An 18,775-nucleotide genomic window follows, 5' to 3' on the forward strand; every position below is an offset into this window, starting at 1 on the left:
AAGGAACAGCGAATGAATGTGTCGATAAATCATTTCGAGATGTGTCATCGTCATTTCGACCGGTGACTGGCGAAGGTCACGATTTTCGACCTTGAGTGAAAAGCGCGTGGCGTGCTCGGGTCGAACAGCATCCGGCGTTTGGGCACGTAGGCCCGGTATGGGTTGTGAGGGAGGGCGGCGTGGGTGCCGGCGTCGGTCGGAGGCGGCCGCGGGGGTGCTGGCGTGAGGCGGCGGGGGCGCACAGGCGCACGAGGTGGTGCCGGTGAGCGGCGGGCGCGTTCCGCACTCCCACACTCCGCCCGCCCGCGCGAGAGACGTGATGGCCGCGCCGCGTTCCAGTTAGTTGGTGGCCGGCTCTGGTGGCTTTACTACTCCAGCTCGTTCGCACGCTCGTCTCCCTTCAGCCGCCGCCGACGACGATGCGCGCCGCCGACAGGTGATCTTCAGCCAGCTCTTCTTACTATTCCTTCTGCGCCGACGACTCCGGTCCAGTGACAGACAAACAGTACCACATTCTTTGTGCAGTGCGACCGATTGACACGTACGACTGTCCTCACTCCCGAGAGACACGCACGGGCACGACTCCAGCAGCACCGCCGGACACATTCTTCAAGGTAGGACAGACACACACGTGGTTGTGCTTCGAACGGTTCCGAAATCGAATCGATCGCGGACGGTTTTCACGAGATTCAACCGAAATTTAGATTTGAATAGGAATTTGAGCGAAAAAATTGGGAATAATTAGTTTCAAGAAATTGAGGTGATCGTGGAAGTAAAAGATTGAAATTTAATGGATTTGATGGAATGTTTGGAATGTCGAAAATAACTGGAAGTTTCATAGAAAGGAAATAATGTGATCAAAGTTTTGTTAAAAAATTCCATTTATGCAAAAGAAAATTTCTAGTTGAGAATTATTTAATGGAAGAAATTTTTATTAATCATAATTTACATAATAAGTAAACATTTTTTTTTAAATTCTTTGAAATATTTTTTTTTATAAATAACTATATTTTAATAGTTTCATTTTTTTTTAAACAGTTTTATACTTAAACTATTGTTGTTAAGAAGTTTGAATGATTTAAAATTTTTGATGTTAAATTCTATACTATTAATATTAATTCAGCATTCAAAAACAATTAGTAATCAAATAATATAAATATTCATTTGTCATTTTATTTTGTGATGTTCTAATTAAATGTGCATCTTATTTGATACAATTTGAATAATTTCACTGCAATCCCTTACTGGAATTTTGAAATTAAAAAAAAATATAATCCCCTCATGAAAGACTTCTTCTTCACTAAATTACAGTTTTCTATTCTAACGAAATAGTAAAAATAATTTTTCTTTTCAACTTATAATAGTTTTTTATCAAAGTAATATTAGCAAGAAAATATCTAAATTTATTTCTCAAACGTACATTGAAGATCAGTTTTGGGTTTTAAAGTTTTTGTATTCCGTCTTGCGTACGAAGGTCATTTTGGAAATTTTCGTTGTTCCACTCGGTTTGCTCCTCGCTTGGCTGGCACACGCGAATTGACGAGAGAAAAAAGGCGCTGCTGCGGCCGCGACCTAGAGCAACAATCTCCTGCTCTCATAATCCTGACGTCACGCATATAAAAACACGATTACCGCCGCGCGCACAGATTTTTCTCTCTTTCTCGTCTAGACTCTCGCTCAGGGCAGGTGTGCGTTCAACTCTTAGTTCGTAAAAATAGACCCTAGAAAAATTGGATTGGATGTGTGCGTTGTTGCGCTGGAATCAATAGCCCTGTTCTTGATACAGGCTCGTGTGCATTTAGCTCACTCGGAACGTTACGGAAATGCATTTTTTCTGCACGAATCAAGAATCAAGTGATTATTGTGAAAATTATTTTTAAAATCGACTGAAACCAAATATTTCATTAAAAAAAAAGCGGTTAAGAAAGACCAAAATGACAGACTTTTCAAAGTTTTTTTAAGTAAAAAGAAAAAGAAGGTTTTTCCAGATTGTTCCAGACTTTGAAACAAAATTTCCACGAAAATTCGTAGGAAAAATATTTTGAAAATTGAGAAAAACTTCATAAAATTTAAAAAATTATTTTCATACAAATTTTAACCATTTGTGTTTATCTTTTCTTTTGTAATAATAAAAAAGGAATAGAATATCGATGAATGAAAAATATAATATTGAAATTAGCAGGAAAAAAATATTCTTCAGCTATTGCAAAAATTATCATTATTATAAGGATTACAGTTTTAAAACAAAATAACAATTTTATTTCCAAACATCAAACAAAACACTCAGTTAAAATTTAATTTCTTGTAATGTCTACAAAATATCTGAAATGTGATAAAAAAAATTCAATTGTTCCCGTTATTGTTTTATTGCTTCCTTAAGAGTGGCGGCAAATAAGAGTGGCGACGTCTCATAAGTCAATAAAGAATAATAATAATAATATATATCCTTTCTATAAAGTATCATAGAAGTTCTGCTTAATTGTTAGTTATGTTCAGAATTAGGAATATTTGAGTGGCAAAATATTGTTTATGCTTCTAAAAGCGCAGAATAGATTTACAAATGAAAAAAATTGGCTGAAATCTTAATTTTGATTATGTTGCACAATAAAAAAGCGACTAAAAATAGTAAACCTTTTTGCCCCTAAAAACCGATTAAGATGGGGTAACAAGTATAGAGAAGAGAAATCGAATTGAAAAATGGCCTGTGAAGAAAAATGCAGCAGTTCGTTAGTGGCGAAACATAAACATGCACTTGATGCCGGGTTAGTTGGTGCTGAGATCGATCGGTTCGCGCCCTTCTCTGTCTCCGCAGATGTGTGATTGATGCAAAAAGCAGCACCCTCTCTCCACTTTGGTGCCGATTGCACCCGCCGCTCGCTCTCTCGCTCGCTCGCTCCCCACGGGCACCGAAAATACATTCCGATAATTACGTATCCAGCGAATGCGACTCGAAAATGGAAAAGTGACTCTTGCAGAGACAATCGAAGGCAACGTTTTGCACGTTCATGCCGTGGAAAGAATATTCCGATTATCGAGCTCTATTTTTCGCATGTTAGATTCCAAAATCTTCAAAAGATGTAAATAGAATAATATTAAATTGGAAGCTTCAGATTTTCTCATTATCTGCATTAATTTGGTGTTTTTGAGTGAATTTAAATAAATCGTGCATTTGTTCCATAATTAATGAAGTCAGATTTTTGCACAACAGTGGCTATCGATCGGATGCAAAACACAGATTTCAGGCAGGAAAGTAGATCTGTGTCAAGACCATTAGGATGTTCAACTCGAGAATAATGTGAAGCACATTTTTATTACAATTTCTGATATTTAGTCCGTAATGGATTATTGTATTTTGCAATTGTGTTGCTAATGCCCTTAATTTCCACCTAAAACTGAAATGAAAAAACAATAAATTTAATTTTGTTAAACAATAAAAACTCACAAAAAACCTTTGAGGAAAAGCCGAATTTAAATTCAAATCACCATGAATAAATTTAACTTTAATTTTAATTCTAATCTGAAATTACGATGCCTTTCTTTTTTCTGGGTTGATCAAATTTTTACATAATAATAATTCATAATTGTAAAAAGTTTTGCCATGTAATATTAACATTTCCAAACTTAATAGAACAATTTACTTGCGATTATTTTTATACAGCACCTTATTTTTTCATTCTTACTTAACCATTTCATCAAAAACGTTTCTCCTTTTGCATGATTTTGATTTTTGTGTAATTTCACAACCTGCTGTTCACAATTTTGAAATCAATTAAAATAATAACAATATTATATAAAAATTCTTGATACCAACGCAGATGTCATTTTTAATCTAAAAAAATTGTCTTAATCATGAAGGATATAAAAAAAATTGATTTCTTGATTTAATAGTTTACAATATTTGTATAAATTTCATTGTTAGTTGTAATGCTTGAATATTTTTTATTATTATGATTATTAAAATTAATCTATATCCATTCATTAAAGAATCCAATGCTTATGAAATGGCAAAGGTCAAATGTTCCTCATTTCACATTCATGCAAAAAAAAAAAAAAAAATGAAATCGACCCCTACGCAATCGTCACCGCATAAAAACTCGGCGATTGCGAAAACTGCGGCGCGCACACGACAGGCTGTAAAAAATGGCAAATCCGGCGGCGAATGCATGTGTAACGACTCTGATTTTTTTTTTTTTTTTTTTTGAGCACGTGACGACGAGTGAGTGGTGGAGGGCGGCGGGAGGGCGCGCGGGCGGATCAATTTCGGGGCGTAATGAGCAAAACACGGTGCAGAGCAAAAGCGAGCGGCGGGCAGATTTTTCGAGTCTTGCTTGCACTGCACACGAGAGCGCGTCCCTCCTGGCAGCACACGGACGAAGCTCTGCTTTTCCATCACGACGACTCGCTCGCGAGAGAGCAGAGCAGAGCGAGAGGGAAGCTCACGTTCCAGATTAAAGGAGAACGATCAAACCACTTTCACTGCCGGCTCGGCTCGGCCGCCCCAGCGCCGCGCCGATCGGCAAATCCAACTTTGCACGTAAAAAAAGGAAGCTTCCGGCTGAAATAAGAATTTCTCAGGTAGAAATCCATACTAAGCCTGGAAAGTTTTCTTCGGAAAAGAATCTACTTGAATGATCTTGAAACAAATAGAATTTGTAATCTGAGAAGTGTTTTTAAAAAATGTTAGAAATCATTCTAAACCGGTTACTGAATTCAAAGGATTTTTTTTATGATTTGAAAATATAAATGTAAATCTCTGTCTTATGGGACAAAAAACGTCAATAAACTGGTGAATTTGGATCTTGCTACATCAATCAAATTACCAATTAATCTTTATTCAGATTTATTATTGAGTAAAATCGATCTGATAATGCTCAAATCAGGAATAGCATAATTTCAATTTTTTTTTAAGGTTGTAACAATTAATAATATAAAATCTAACAGAATTATGTGCGCCATATTATATTTCTCTGATAATTCAGAAAAAAATCAAAATCCTTAAAATTTGGCGCTCGAAAAAGTCATCAAATAGTATTACTTTCTTTTTGAACTCTGATGTCAGAAGCTGAGTTTTTCAGCATAAACGTTATGTCGAAAACAGCAATTATTAACTTATTCCATTTTTAACAGACATGATTCATTCAAAACATTTGCCCATACTCTTTAAAATCCTGAAAATTTGGGAAAATTTTATGACTATTAAAAAGTCATAAATAGATAGAAAAACGTCTTTGAATCCCCTTTTAAAATTTGCATAAAAAATTTATGTTTATTGAATGAGTACTGAACACATTTGATCTTTTATATATAATTAAAGAAGCAATTAATTTACAAAATTATTGTTTTTTTTTAGTTTAGTTTCAATTTGTTAGTTTAAAGATTATTTTTATTTTTTTTTTTTTATTAAAATGTGTTTTTTTTTTCAATTTTACTGATTTTTTTTCGGTCATTTTCTTGCTCTTGAAATAGGATCGCTGACCGTGACTGAAACTGGAAGTGCTGTTTTTTTTTTTTTTTTTTTTTTTTTTTTTTTTTTTTTTTTTTAATAATAAAAACAATTTTCGCATCGAGGAAAAGTCTAATCTCTGCATATCTATATGATCATCTCCTCGAGTGTCAATTTCTCCAAACAAAGTTTTTTTAGTCACTTTTGAAGAATACAAAATTCCCATTTTACTGATTAATTGAAGATCCACGTCGGCCTTGAATAAATCATCCCCCATTGCCTTGTTTTCCCGAGTTAGCCTAGGATGAATATTGATTGATTTTTATTTCTGCGCTCGTCAGCACCACTCTTGCATCTCGCGCAACAGCCGAGCGAAATTTCACGTCGGCCGCGCGACGAATGCAAAAGTGATTAGCGCCCTGTTGCAAATCACAGCTGCCGGAACAATTCGATGCTAACTACTCTTCTTCCGCAAATCCCGGCCCGAAGAGACACACCACACACAATTCAGTTCAGGTGCCGCGCGCAATAAAACGGCCATTACGGCGCGCCGAATTAATTTCGCTCTCTCGGAATAAACATTAAATTGCGCTTTATCCGCGTAATGGATGTGGCGCCGTTTGCAATTTATTCCTATAGGTAAAGTGATTATTGTTATATTTCTGGCCGTTAAGCCTGCGCTCGAATTGACCCGCTCGGGCTTAAATCGCACTAATATACACACGGCCGAGGTGGCGCATAATAATTTATCTGACCGCACACCTACACAAATTCGTTTGTTTGCAGCGCAAACGCTCGTAAAACACACACGACTTTGGTCAAGATATCGCCCGGGGCGGCCAGTGTTTCGCAAACGTCTGCACTCGCCAAGGGATTTCAGTCCGTTCCACCCCAAAGGGACCTCGGATTTGGGTTGACAAAATGAGAATAAATTAGATTCAGTCTCATTATAATTGTGTAATCTATATTCATTAACATTAAGTGTAGTCTTTGTAGGAAAGATGACAAATTTCATTTGTCGTGACCTGCCAACTGGTTAATTTTTTTTTTTAATATTTTAATTCCTGACAAAGCCCTGTTAGCAAATGGTATTGGCAGATAAAATGAAAATTGAGCGGTGAATATTGTAAAATATTAATGCTTACAAAAACTTTACAGTAAATAATTATTTAAAAAAGGCTAAATTAAAATAAATTTATTGCTTTTTTATGTGAAATGATATATTTTAGCATTTATTATTAAATTTTTGTATTTAAATTATCAAGATATAATTAGGCTCATAGTATATTTTACAGATTCTTATATTATGTAAAAGTGCTATTTATTTCTTGTAATTATTACCTATTTATTGTCTCAACCGACAAATAGGATCATTAGCAGATGTGGATAAATTTGGTTGCATATGTGTTTCTTGGAAGTCATCTTTATTTTTAATTTCAAATGGCATATTTTTCAGTATTAATAATTATAAATTGAAACAGGAGATGCAAGTCTAGGCTGGGCTGAGCTAATTAAGCCTGCCTTTAAGTAAGCCTGGGCCAGGTTATCCTTTTTGGATCGTCTTCATTGTATTTAAATTTTAATTCATTCTAAAAAAATCCTAATTTTATAAACTTTTGATTGAAGAAATTGGCACTCGAGGAGACGATCATGGAAGTGAAGAAAACATTTTTAATGAAACGCTAATACGCAATTTCAAAATAGAATAAAATCTGGAATTCACGTGCTTAACCGTTTACCATGAAAGTCTAAAAATGACTCAACCATTCAACGAAACTGCAAATTCAAAAGATTCCCGAGAACAAGGGCGCAAATTTGGCCCGACGGGGTGCAAAGTCCTGAGCAAATCTCAGCCCGTGTCGTTTGCTCTGCGATTTCAAAAGTTAATCGGGCTGAAAAATCGGGGTCAGCAGCCAGTTAGTTGCGAGGCTGACGATAAGACGGAGCGCGGCGACTTTATTAAGCGAATAAGGCAAATTTTCCGCCGCTTCGACTTTTACAACCCTTTTTACTCGCGTGCAGGGTTCTCTCTGCTACTCACGCCCACCAGTTCGCATATTATGCAAAGTGCAGAAGCAGCAGTGCATCTCGGTGCACTACAACACACGACACGGTCTTTTTTCAACCCGCGACACAGCCAGAGCAGTGTGTGCGCTGTTATCTTTTAATTATTTCGCGCTCATTAGCATTGAGAGAGATGCAAAACGCGCGCTCTCTCTAGCGTCGGAATAATTAAGCCCGCCTGCGCCACGGTTGCTGCCGAGGGTGATAAAAATAATAAGCACCTCGAACGAAAATTAGATCACTTGATGCAAAATGCTCCTTTGCAAGCTCCAAGACGGTGTGAGAGGAGAAAAATCGCAATGAAAAATACAAAGATTGAGAAACAAAATTAAACTTTACTTGTCAAAGTTGCTTTTTCCATGAAGAGTTTAATAGTTTAATAAAGTCAATTTTAAAACATTTGAAAGCAAAAGTTTTTGCTGAAATTCATATTTTTGTTTCAGTTTTTCTAAAATTTCCACATCAATGATTATAAATTCAATAATGCAAAATTCTCACTTAATTTTTTTTTAACACTTGAATTAAAAAAATTGAATTTTTTAAAGCTGGGAAATTCATTTATGGTTAAAAGTCGAAATTATTCAAAGTGAGCATCAGCGTCGGTTGAACTCTTGACCCGTGACATTTACCGCCCCATCCCGCTCTCATGTCCTCTCTTTCTCGCTCTGTCGTGGAAACAATCGGCTCAAAAAGCGCGCGTCCGCTCTCTCTGACAATTATTTTCGCCTCTTTTCCTCCTTTCACCCAAAATCAAAGCTTGGAAAATGCCAACGCACGGTCTGCATTCTGTGACAAAAAAAAAACCGAAAGTTTTCCATTGTGCGGGCATTTTTAGTTGGGTAAATTTCAACAAAATTACAGTATAAAAGTTCCCAATGCCATATAGTTGATATAGTATCATAATATTCATATTTATCAACCCTTCCGGGTACAAGATCTTTATTTCGGAGGAGTTAATTGCGGTTACAAAATATGGAAAATGTGAAAGCGGTGGGGTTTATACTTTATATTAATTATATATTAATTATTTTGAATGGGGTTGTTTGAGTTGTTATTTTATTCTGGGTTTGATAGAGCGTAAATGTGAATTTAAAAATATGTCAGGATAGGAATTCTCAATTTAAGCAAACCCCGAAAACCAAACCGCTTTGCGCGCGAATCTATAAAGACTTATAGGAGCGATTATTTATTTTCACGGACTTCTATTTTCTGTATATCTCAGCTGAGCAGGTAAAAGGGAAAGTGAATGGACAACCTTTTTCATTCATTCGGTGCCCGTCCGAAAGAGCGAGGGGAGTAAAATGCGCCTGTATATCTTTACGACTCCCGAGAGTACGCACCCTGGCAGGTGCCTCTATTATATGATAGAATATTTATAAATAAATATTTCGGCGCTTTGTATCAATAAAGGTACCCTAGTACAGAATGCGCACCTACTCCAATAAGTACTTCATAGAAACACACTTTCAGGCCTGGCCATAATGAGCGAATTTATTTATTTATTTATATTTACCTTTTTATTTATATTAATCTTAATTCTCTTTTTGGATTGATTTATTAATTAAAATCTATTTTCTTCTATTTGAATAGTCTACTATTATTTATTAAAATTATGTCTAGGTTAGATTTGTTTTCATTTAAACAAAATATTTTAAGTTTTTGAGAACGAAGAAAAGTATAATTATTTTTATTTTATGTAATCAAAAATTAAACGATACACCAAAATTTAAATATTATAATTTTGTTCCACTGAGTTTTATGATCTTCGTAAATTAAAAATAATCAATTCTGTATTTAATGAAACAGAACTAAACCAAGGTTCCTTAAAATCGTAATACAACCGAGAGAGAGATTTTTGTCCTTAAAACGTAACTTAAAATCGTAAAGGCTTGCGGACTGCTTTGGAGCGACAGTCTTTTCAATTAACTTTAACTGAAACTTAAACTCTAAGAGAATGAACTTTTTCTTTTCCAAATCAAATAAAAACAAGCCGTCGGTACAACAGTAAATGGGCACAAATTAGCGTAAAATAACTCTAACCTTAGCTCCTGGCTCAGAGCGCGGCGTGGATGAGTGCCTTTCGGGTTGGAGTATTTTCTCGTCAAAAGATCAGCCACAACTTTTGATTCAGCTAATTTGAGTCAAATGGTCCTGCACTCTCGACCTGCGGAAGGTGAAGTCTGACCTTTCGTTTTACTTTTTGGCTCAGATCGGTTTGACGAGAAAATAAACTCCTCCTTATCTAACTAAATAGACCAATGAGCGCCTTAAAAATATCCTTATATTTTTTAACATAAAGAAATTTGTCCCGCGTCGCCCGCGCGACAACAAAAAACAACATATAACAAAGGACACGGCGCGGCTCGAACGGAGAGCCCGCGCGCAGCTTTTTTCTTTCAGCGCATAACACTCTATGCTACTGCTAAACTCTCTCTCTCTTTATATGCGTGTAATACATTGATAAAAATACATTAAGTAATTTAAACCTACAAAATAAAAATTAAAGAAAATCAAATTAAATATAACCCCATATAATTCACATCCCTCTTCTTAAAATAGAGTTGGTCATTTGTGAACAACGAAATTTTCGAAAAATAAAAATTATTGAAAATATAATTAAATATAACCAATAAAAATTCACTCTTTTTCTGCCAAAAGAAAAAAGTCATAAAAATATAACATTTTTATGTATTAAAACAATGGCGACAGAAAGCGTGTGATATAAATTCTCTTCTTTTTCCGACTCATGAAAAAGTTAATAATTGTAGCACTTCACTGCACTTAAAATATGTGAAAAATTAAATTTAATAATAAGAACCTTGAACATAATATAACTATTTGGAGGAAAATAGGGGAAATAGGAGAAACTCAATATTTTAGTGTTTTATGAGCCTGAGCACTCGCAAAAGGGGGGATGCAGAGCGAAGGGTAGTTTTCGTGGTGGACCATTTCGGCTGCTCAGGTCATTCGTTCGTTGAATTTCTTGCACTTCACAACTCGAAATGTCTCCTAGCAAGATCGCACCTCTCGCCGATGACCGGGTCATTGTTTTTATGGGGATCGAAGCCTCTCGGTACACCACCGACGTCGTCGTGTTCCACTTGAAATGCGCCGGGTATTTGCATGGTGAACACCAAAAGCACGTAACGGACCTGAAGACCAAGTTGGTGTTTCGCCGGCACGAAGGAAAGGTCATGTTGCAGCTGAACGGTGGGTCGAATCACTTTGAAGCCACCCTGGAGTCGTTCTTCGGGGAGCTTAGCGACATCTTTGCTGACCTCTGGATCACTCGCGGCCGACCTCAAATATATTGCGATTCCGGAGTGACTGCAGCACTCGTCCAGTTGTACACTGCGAGCCGACCTGTCGCCTATCGGCGGGTGTTGCCGAGCGACGTCACCAGCGGAAAATGTATTTTTCACGAGATGGAATTTTGTCGTCGGCGCGCCGCGCTGTCCAAGTGGATGCGGGACGGTGGCGCGTTCGTTCGGCCGGCGGCGCTCCAATGGAAAACGCACCAGCGAGGCGGCGTCGTCAACTTAATCATGCCCATGATGGACGTGTTTAAGTCATATCTTCCCAGGAGCACCGCTGACTTGTCCTTCGGAGGTTACGACACCGGCTTCTTTCCTCGGTCACCGATGGAGACTGCTAAGCTGATGGTCGGATGCTGGCGTTATCTTCATGACAGTAAGTTACATACAAAATACAAATTGGAATATCAAATAATACATAAATATTTTTTCTGTTTTCAAATTATAATAAAAATAATAAAAAAATTTTCCCTTCCAAAAAATTAACATATAAACCATTTGTATAAAAAACTCAAACATTTTTTTTTTTTTTTGTAAATATAATAAAATTGAAAATACATGTAAATTTTTTTCTTATTTTAGTTGTGCCCACCATTCCTGCCCCGATGCTGCAGGATCAGATCTTGAAGAACTTGGCGCAGAAAAACGGAGATGACCTACAGTCTGCTTGCTTGGCCCTCGTCTCCAAACTGTGCAGTTTGCTGACGAAGAAGCGGGAGTCCTTCCGGTGCCAGTTCACGATTGGCGAAGGTGAGCTTCCATTTTCCACTTTCACGGAAACTTGAAGTTAACATATCCTATTGGTTTTGTTGCAGAAACGCTGACACTCAAATTTCCCGATGTCCCTGAGGTGGAACAACGAGACGCCGCTCAGTCCGGCTCGGTGGAAAAGGTGGACTGCGCTTCGCAAACGTCCGAAGACAGCGAAGAGGCTGACTGCTCACCACAGGACGTTGGCGGACTTCAGGGCGCCCAGGGTCATCCTGCTGGTTTCGGATTCCCGACACCTCCATGGGGCGCGTATGGGCCAATGTGGGCTCCGTATATGTATACCGCTCCGATGATACCAATGTACATGGGGGGTTTGGGTGTCAATACACAAGGTTGTTCTTGTTCTTGCGGCAAGGCTGCTGGGGTGGGTACACAAAAGGGTTGCACTAAGTGAAGCTGAGGGTGGGAAAACACACTGTACTCATGGCTCCTTAAAGAATAAAAACTAAATGTTGAAATGATAATAAGTGTTTTTTGTTCTTTTACATTTTTGTAGTTTTAACAAAAGCAAAAAGTTACAAACAAATATAAAATAAACTAAGTTTAATGCTCATTGGTCTATGATTAAAAATATTCTTAATTTGCTAATAATGAAAAATTAAAATATTGTGCCCAAGGAAAAAAAAAATTGAAGTTTATACCTGAAAGATAGAAATATTAGTAAAAAGCAGATGGATTAATTTTTTTGTTTTTTAACTTTTATTTCTCAAAAAATAAAAAATAAAATTGGAAAATTTTGTACTCATTAAAGTGAAAATTTTAATTTATACGCAATTAAATAGTGCCATAAGAGAGAAAAAAAATTTGGAAAAATAATTGGACTCTCTTTATATTTAAATTTACTATAAATGAACCTTGTCTTTTTTTTAAAAAATAATGAAATATTTAATTTGCGAGAAAAAAAACTGATTAAAACAAAATAAAATTTAATCCCATAAAAATGATAGAGGAAAAACAAATTGTTTGTGTTAATATAATAATAAAAATAATAATTCTATTGGCGCGTTTAAAAAATTAATTAAATATTTAATTATTTTATGGATATTAATTATCTGATCTAAAAAAAACTGAAAAAAAATTGACAAGGTATTATTATTATTATTTTTTTTTTTTTTAAAGAAGCCGAAGCTCATTACTTCGCTTGCGCTTAGCCGAAGATTTTCGTGAAGGATCAAAAGAGGACAAAGTGTGTACGTTTTGACAAAGAGGAACGTAAGCTTCGTTAGAAGGGTTTAACTCCGCCACCATCTCGACTGTCGAGTGAGAATTATTAAATAGAACGGGTGCTTCCGGAGAAAGTACACATCTTTGTAAAGTTTGTCCTCGTGAATTAAAAAGGAGTTGTCTGAATTTCTTTGATTTGATCAGAATGATTGAAATGACAGTTGTTATTAAAAGAAAAACAATCCAAACTATTGTTTGAGTGGGAGATACATAATCAGCATACCAAGAGTCATTTTCTGAATTTTGAATTTTATTTATTTCATGCAATAAATTTTCTATACGGAAAGAGTAGTAAGAATTTAATCCTGAATCATTAGGAAATAAATCATTCAATTTTTTCATGTTGCTTGTGGAAAAATTTGTCAATTTAGAATTAATTTGACTGACAACTGGAAAATCTATTATTTTTGGGAATTCAATTTTAGATTGGAAAGTAAAATTACCTACATCTATGGAAGCGCTACCGTAAAGAACAAAGTTGTTGCTGTGCACCGTGCAAGACTGAGGAACGTGCAAAATACCAACACCGCTTATTGAATCTGGAATTAAAGTTTTTTCTGACATGTCGTCACACAGTTTATTCAAAAATATTGTTTTTTCGACTGAAAAAATATAAATTGAATCTGGTGTTGGGCGATAGAAAACTGGCTGGAAATGTTTCATTGCAATAATGGGGCAGACAGATTGAATATTTTCTATTTTGCCAGTAAGAAGCTGAAAGAGGCAATTCGGCTCAGTTCCTTTCCGAACTGTTTGGATAGGCAAACAAATTTTTATTGTGTGTTGATCGCACTCATTATACTCAATGTGTGACATGGTAAAATAATGATTAAAGTCTTTAGAAATTGCAATTAATTCTGAAAAGGGTTTGATTTGATAAAAAATGTCAGAATTATTTAATTTTGTCGGCAAAGAATTTGGCTGATAAACAGTAAAAATCTTATTCTTGTCAAAAATGGGAAACTGAACGAATAAAATTAATTTGCCATTAATTTCGAATGCATTAATTTTTGCCAAATTATATAATTTATTCAAGTTGTCATGATGGGCAAATGACAAAATTTTGTTGCTACTTGTCATTTTATTTTGAACTTCGTGAATTATTTGAATGAGCTGTTCCTGTGGTAAAAAGTAAGGGTCTAGAATATTAATTGACGCAAAAAGAAAAGCTTGCTTGAGTTTTAAAATGTTTTCTTTTAAGTTATCATAAAAATTATGAAATTGCTTTAGGTATGCGAAATTTAGAAATTCTTTCGTAAGATCGTAAACCATTATTTCTGTTCTTTCTATTTTGCCCTCTAAGTAAGAAATCATTGTTCCTAAATGATTAATTTCTCTCAGCATTTCCTTGATTTGAATATCTTCTTTTTTCATTTGAGACATGGTGAAATTATAAACAGATAATTGATCTTTAAACAAATGCACTAGTTCTTTTTCGTTATTTTTCAAATCTTGTACTTTTAAATGCAAATTATTTAAATTTTTAGTAGTTGCAGTGCCAAAAAGAAATCGTAAAGCTTCACCGACTCCGTCAAAAAGATAACGTTTCGTTCGACCGGTGGAAAAGTTATTAATAGAAATTGCAATTTCATCAAGCAAATTTGTAAGAGAAGTTATTCCACGTAAAAGATGTTGTTCTTCATTTAAAAGCCAATTTTGTAAGTATTGTGGTGCCGGTTTTTTAATGCTGGAGAAAAATTTTGAGATTGAACTATTAAAAGTTGAAATCGTGTCCGCATAGTGGTTCATGTTAACATCTATATGTACGTACCAGATGTCCGAGGAGAGCATAATTTCTCCTTTTTCAGAGAAATAAATACCTTTCTGTAGCTCATTCTGCTGAACAGCTAATGTGCCTCCAAAGATGAAGAGAAGAAAAATGAAAATCATTTTTCTGCTGAAATTTAAACTTTTTTAATTAGTTTGTAATTAAATTTAAAAATATCCAAAAACGCTAATTTGTTCCATAAAAGGGAGAAATGTTTAAGAAAAATTATTTCAAATTAATTTAAATTTATTTAAAAAGTGAAAAGATATATAATAAAACTGAGATGAATTATTATTATTAAATTTTTTCTTTTTGAAATTAATTATATTCTGCCCTGGAATAAATTAAATTTTTTAATATGATGCCCACGACTTCTAATGGGATATCTTGCATCATTTGGTTGTTGACCTTGTTGATTACTACCTGAGGTAGAGGCTGATGTACCTGCCTTTGATGATTTTTTTGTAGATTTACTTGTACCTGCTTTGCTTTGTGCTGTATGGGTCGGCGGCTGATTTGGTACGCTGCCTCGCGGGGCTGCATTTGCAAGAGGGGGAATATCCTTTTGTGCTACTTCGGCGGGTGCGTTTTGATGTAAAATTGGACTTTTATGCCAATCCATAATTTTATGTTCTGGATTTTTATTAATACTACTCGGGGCATTTGAATTTTGATTTTCTCCCCTTTCTGGTTTAAATACTTGATCTAAATTCCTGACAATTTCATCTATTTGATTATCATTAACTAATTGAGGTTGTTGATCGTTTGGTAATACATCATCCTCATCACTGTCGCTTGAAAAAATTTGTTGAATTTTATGCGGTTTAACATCAGGTGAAACAGTTTGTAATTTTTTGTTTTGTTTTTGAATATTTTCATTTTTTCCGTCATTTTGATTTTGATCAATAATTTGATTATCCACTTTATTCATAATTTGATCATTGAAATCAATTAAATCATCGCCATATACTTGATTTAATCCATTTTCTTGATCATTATTTTGAATAAAATCTTCAATTAAAGAATTGTCTTGATCATTATTTATTACATCATTATGATTTTGCATATTAAGAGGGTAAACTCTTTGATATAAATTATTATCTCTTAAAATTTGATGTAAATTGAGTGGATATTCTGTTTCAAAATCAGTCGAGTCCTCTTTCGACCGATTACTCTCTCTCTGTTCTTTTTGTTTTGATACTAGCTCTTGCCCATTTAGTAAGTACCTATTTTTTAGTTCATTCTCTTCAGATTCAAAAATACTGATTCTTTCTGGAGCTTTTTTCAATCTATCAATATGTACTGTTTGTTTATCCTTTCCATAAATTTCTTTTATTGTAAAATTTGGATAATTATTTTCTATAATTCTATAAGGTCCTTTATATTTTTCGGTAAGGGATTTTGAAGTTCCTTGCTTTTGAACTAAATTACGTAAATAAACTATATCTCCTATTTGTAATTGACGAGGCACTGTTCGTTTATTATATTGGTTTTCCTGTGATTTTTGGCTTTTAATTAAATGATTTTTTATTAAATTAAAGGAATATTGTGCTTGTTTAACCATTAAATTTCTGTAATTTGTGTCATAATTATAAAAAACTCTTGAGTTGGCTGGATCTGTTAAAATATCAAATGGAAAAATTGGGTCTCGGTGAAAAAGAGCGAAAAAAGGAGTTTCGCCGGTACTGCTGTGTTGTGCCGTACAATAACTGAACGCAACAAAGGGGAGGAAAGAGACCCACTCTTTTGGTTTATCCAAACATAGAGTGGCTAGAATTTGTTTAATGGATTGACCTGCTCTTTCAACCAAACCATTCGCGCTTTGATGATATGCGGCGCAAATTCCTCTATTTACTCCTAACATTTTACAGAGCTCCGTAATAACTTCTCCGATAAGATTTGCGCCTTGGTCGCTAATTAAGTTTGAACAAACTCCGTGCCGCATAAATACATTTTTTACTAAAGCATCTGCTATTGTAAATGCTTGTTGATCTTTCATTGGAATTAATTCTAAATATTTTGTAAAATAATCAATTACAATAAGAATGTAAGAAAAATCTTCACTAGGGGGGTTAACTTTTCCGAATATGTCAAAATGGAGAGTATCAAAAACGCCATAATTTCTCTTATAACCAACTAAAGGCGTGTGTTGCAATCTTTTATTTAATTTAACTTTATTACAAATTACACAACTTTTACAATAATTTTCTACGTCTTTTGCCATAGAATTCCAATAAAATTGAGATTTTACTTTGAAAAGGGTTTTTTCAGCGGATAAATGACCTGCAAAAGGGGAATCATGTAATTTATGTAAAATTTCATTTATCATAGATGGAGGTGCTACTATTGTTGCATGGCCGCGTAAATTTTGAGGCGAACGGTATAATATTTTTGCATTGTCTAAAAAGAATTCTGAAAAATATAAATCTTCTGTTTCTTTTTCCAAATCATGAATAATTTTTTTAATTGTTGGATCTCTGCGTTGTTCATGAAAAATTAAGTCTTTACTCCAGATAATAGTTGGTTCATTAACCGAAAGTTGATTAATAGAGACAAGTCGGGAAATGCTGTCAACGTTTGAATGTGCTGATGTATTTCTATAAATTACTTCCATAAATAAATTTCTTAATTCACACGACCATCGAGCCAAACGTGACACTGGATTTTTAATACTAAGGACATATTTTAATGCAATTGCGTCCGTAATACAATAAAATTTAGTTAAATGCAGGTATTGACGAAAATGTCGGGTTGCGAGAATAACAGCGAGAGTTTCTTTTTCCGTGCTACTGTAATTAATTTGGTGTTTGTTTAACATTTTTGAGAAAAAAGCTATAGGGTGTTCCATATTATCTTCACCTACTTGACTTAATATTCCTGCTACTTGATAATTACTTGCATCGCAAAATAATAAATATGGTTTTTTATGGTTCGGAAAAGCTAATGTCGGGGCTGAAATTAAACTTTCTCTTAAAATATCAAAATGCTTTTCATGTTCAGGAGTGAAAACAAATTTAGTATTTTTCTTTGTCAAATCTGTTAGGATTTTAGCAAATAGTGAAAAATTCGGAATAGAAGAGCGGTAATAATTAAATAAGGCTAAGCACTGTCTGATTTGGCTTATGTTTTTTGGATAAGGGAGATTTTTAACTAACTTAATTTTTTCCGGATTAGGTTTAATTCCTGATGGGGTAATTAAAAAACCTAAATATTCAATATTAGTGCAAAAAAATTCACATTTTTCTGGGGAAATTTTTAAATTATTTGCTATTATTCTGTCTAAACACTCTGCTAAATTTTTAAAGTGTTGCTTTTTTGTGGGGTTGAAACAAAGTAAATCATCAAGATATATTAAAAGTTCAAGAAATTTTTTGTCATTAAAAATACTGTCAATTACTCGTTGAAAAATGAAGGCTGAAATTTTTACTCCCATTGGCAATCTGTTAATTAAAAAATGTCCTATTTCAGTTGCGATTGCACAGATTCGGCGGCTTCTTTCTGAAAGTTTAATTGAATGATACGCGTCACTTAAATCGAGTTTGGAATAAAAATTATTGTTTGAAAGTGCATTTAACATTTTTTGAGTTGGATAAATTGGCCAAAAATCATTTTTAACAAATTGGTTTAATTTTCTATAATCAAAAACGCAACGATAATCTTGAGGTTGATTACTAATTTTCTTTTTTGGAACTAAAATAATAGGAGAGCTCCATTCACTTGAGCCTTGAGAAATAACATTTTGTTTTAATAATAAATCAATCTTTTGTTTTAACACCTCGCGTAATTTAATACTAACTGGATAAAAATTAGAACAAACGGGTTGAACGTCTCCGACATCGATATCTGCCCGGAAATGTGGCACGTAAGATATTCTTTTTGTTTCATCAATAAAGGCGTCGCGTTTTATCCATAATAAAGTCATTAATTCTTTTCGTGTATCAGCATCCAGATGATCAAATTTAAATTTACTAAAGAAAACGTCTTTAGAATCAGTATTTTTAATCTTTAAATCATCATCTACATAACTATACGTGACGTCAGATTTTTTTTCAAATTCACTGTTTTCTAGCGTGATATCAGTATCATTTTCATTCGCTAGCGAAGAGGTCTTAATTTCATCCGGTATAAATAGTGCAGCAATTAGGCCCGTACTCTGACAAATCCCGTCCTTTTTATCAGTATTTAAGCAGC

General features: G+C 34.5%; 2 protein-coding genes across 10 annotated transcripts in view; both read left to right on the forward strand.

Annotated features, from left to right (window-relative positions):
• LOC132202622 (CUGBP Elav-like family member 4) overlaps positions 1 to 18,775 on the forward strand; it is a 310,726-nt gene that overhangs the window by 5,179 nt on the left and 286,772 nt on the right. The window contains exon 1 of one of the 9 annotated variants that reach the window (XM_059629662.1): positions 285 to 614. The exons of 7 other annotated variants lie outside the window; for them this stretch is intronic. The gene's annotated coding sequence lies outside the window, so the exon portion shown is untranslated. Of the gene's footprint in view, positions 1 to 284; positions 615 to 18,775 lie in introns of those variants that run through there. One more of the 9 variants, XM_059629720.1, reaches the window with a different exon arrangement.
• LOC132205195 (uncharacterized) lies at positions 10,816 to 12,012 on the forward strand. Its single transcript, XM_059634133.1, has 3 exons — positions 10,816 to 11,197; positions 11,404 to 11,571; positions 11,637 to 12,012. The coding sequence occupies exons 1-3, from the start codon at positions 10,933 to 10,935 to the stop codon at positions 11,984 to 11,986; spliced, it is 783 nt and encodes a 260-aa protein (XP_059490116.1). The 5' UTR covers positions 10,816 to 10,932; the 3' UTR covers positions 11,987 to 12,012.

This window comes from Neocloeon triangulifer, unplaced genomic scaffold (genome assembly GCF_031216515.1).
Source record: "Neocloeon triangulifer isolate White Clay Creek 2 clone unplaced genomic scaffold, ASM3121651v1 ptg000002l, whole genome shotgun sequence".
NCBI classification, from domain to species: Eukaryota; Metazoa; Arthropoda; class Insecta; order Ephemeroptera; family Baetidae; genus Neocloeon; species Neocloeon triangulifer.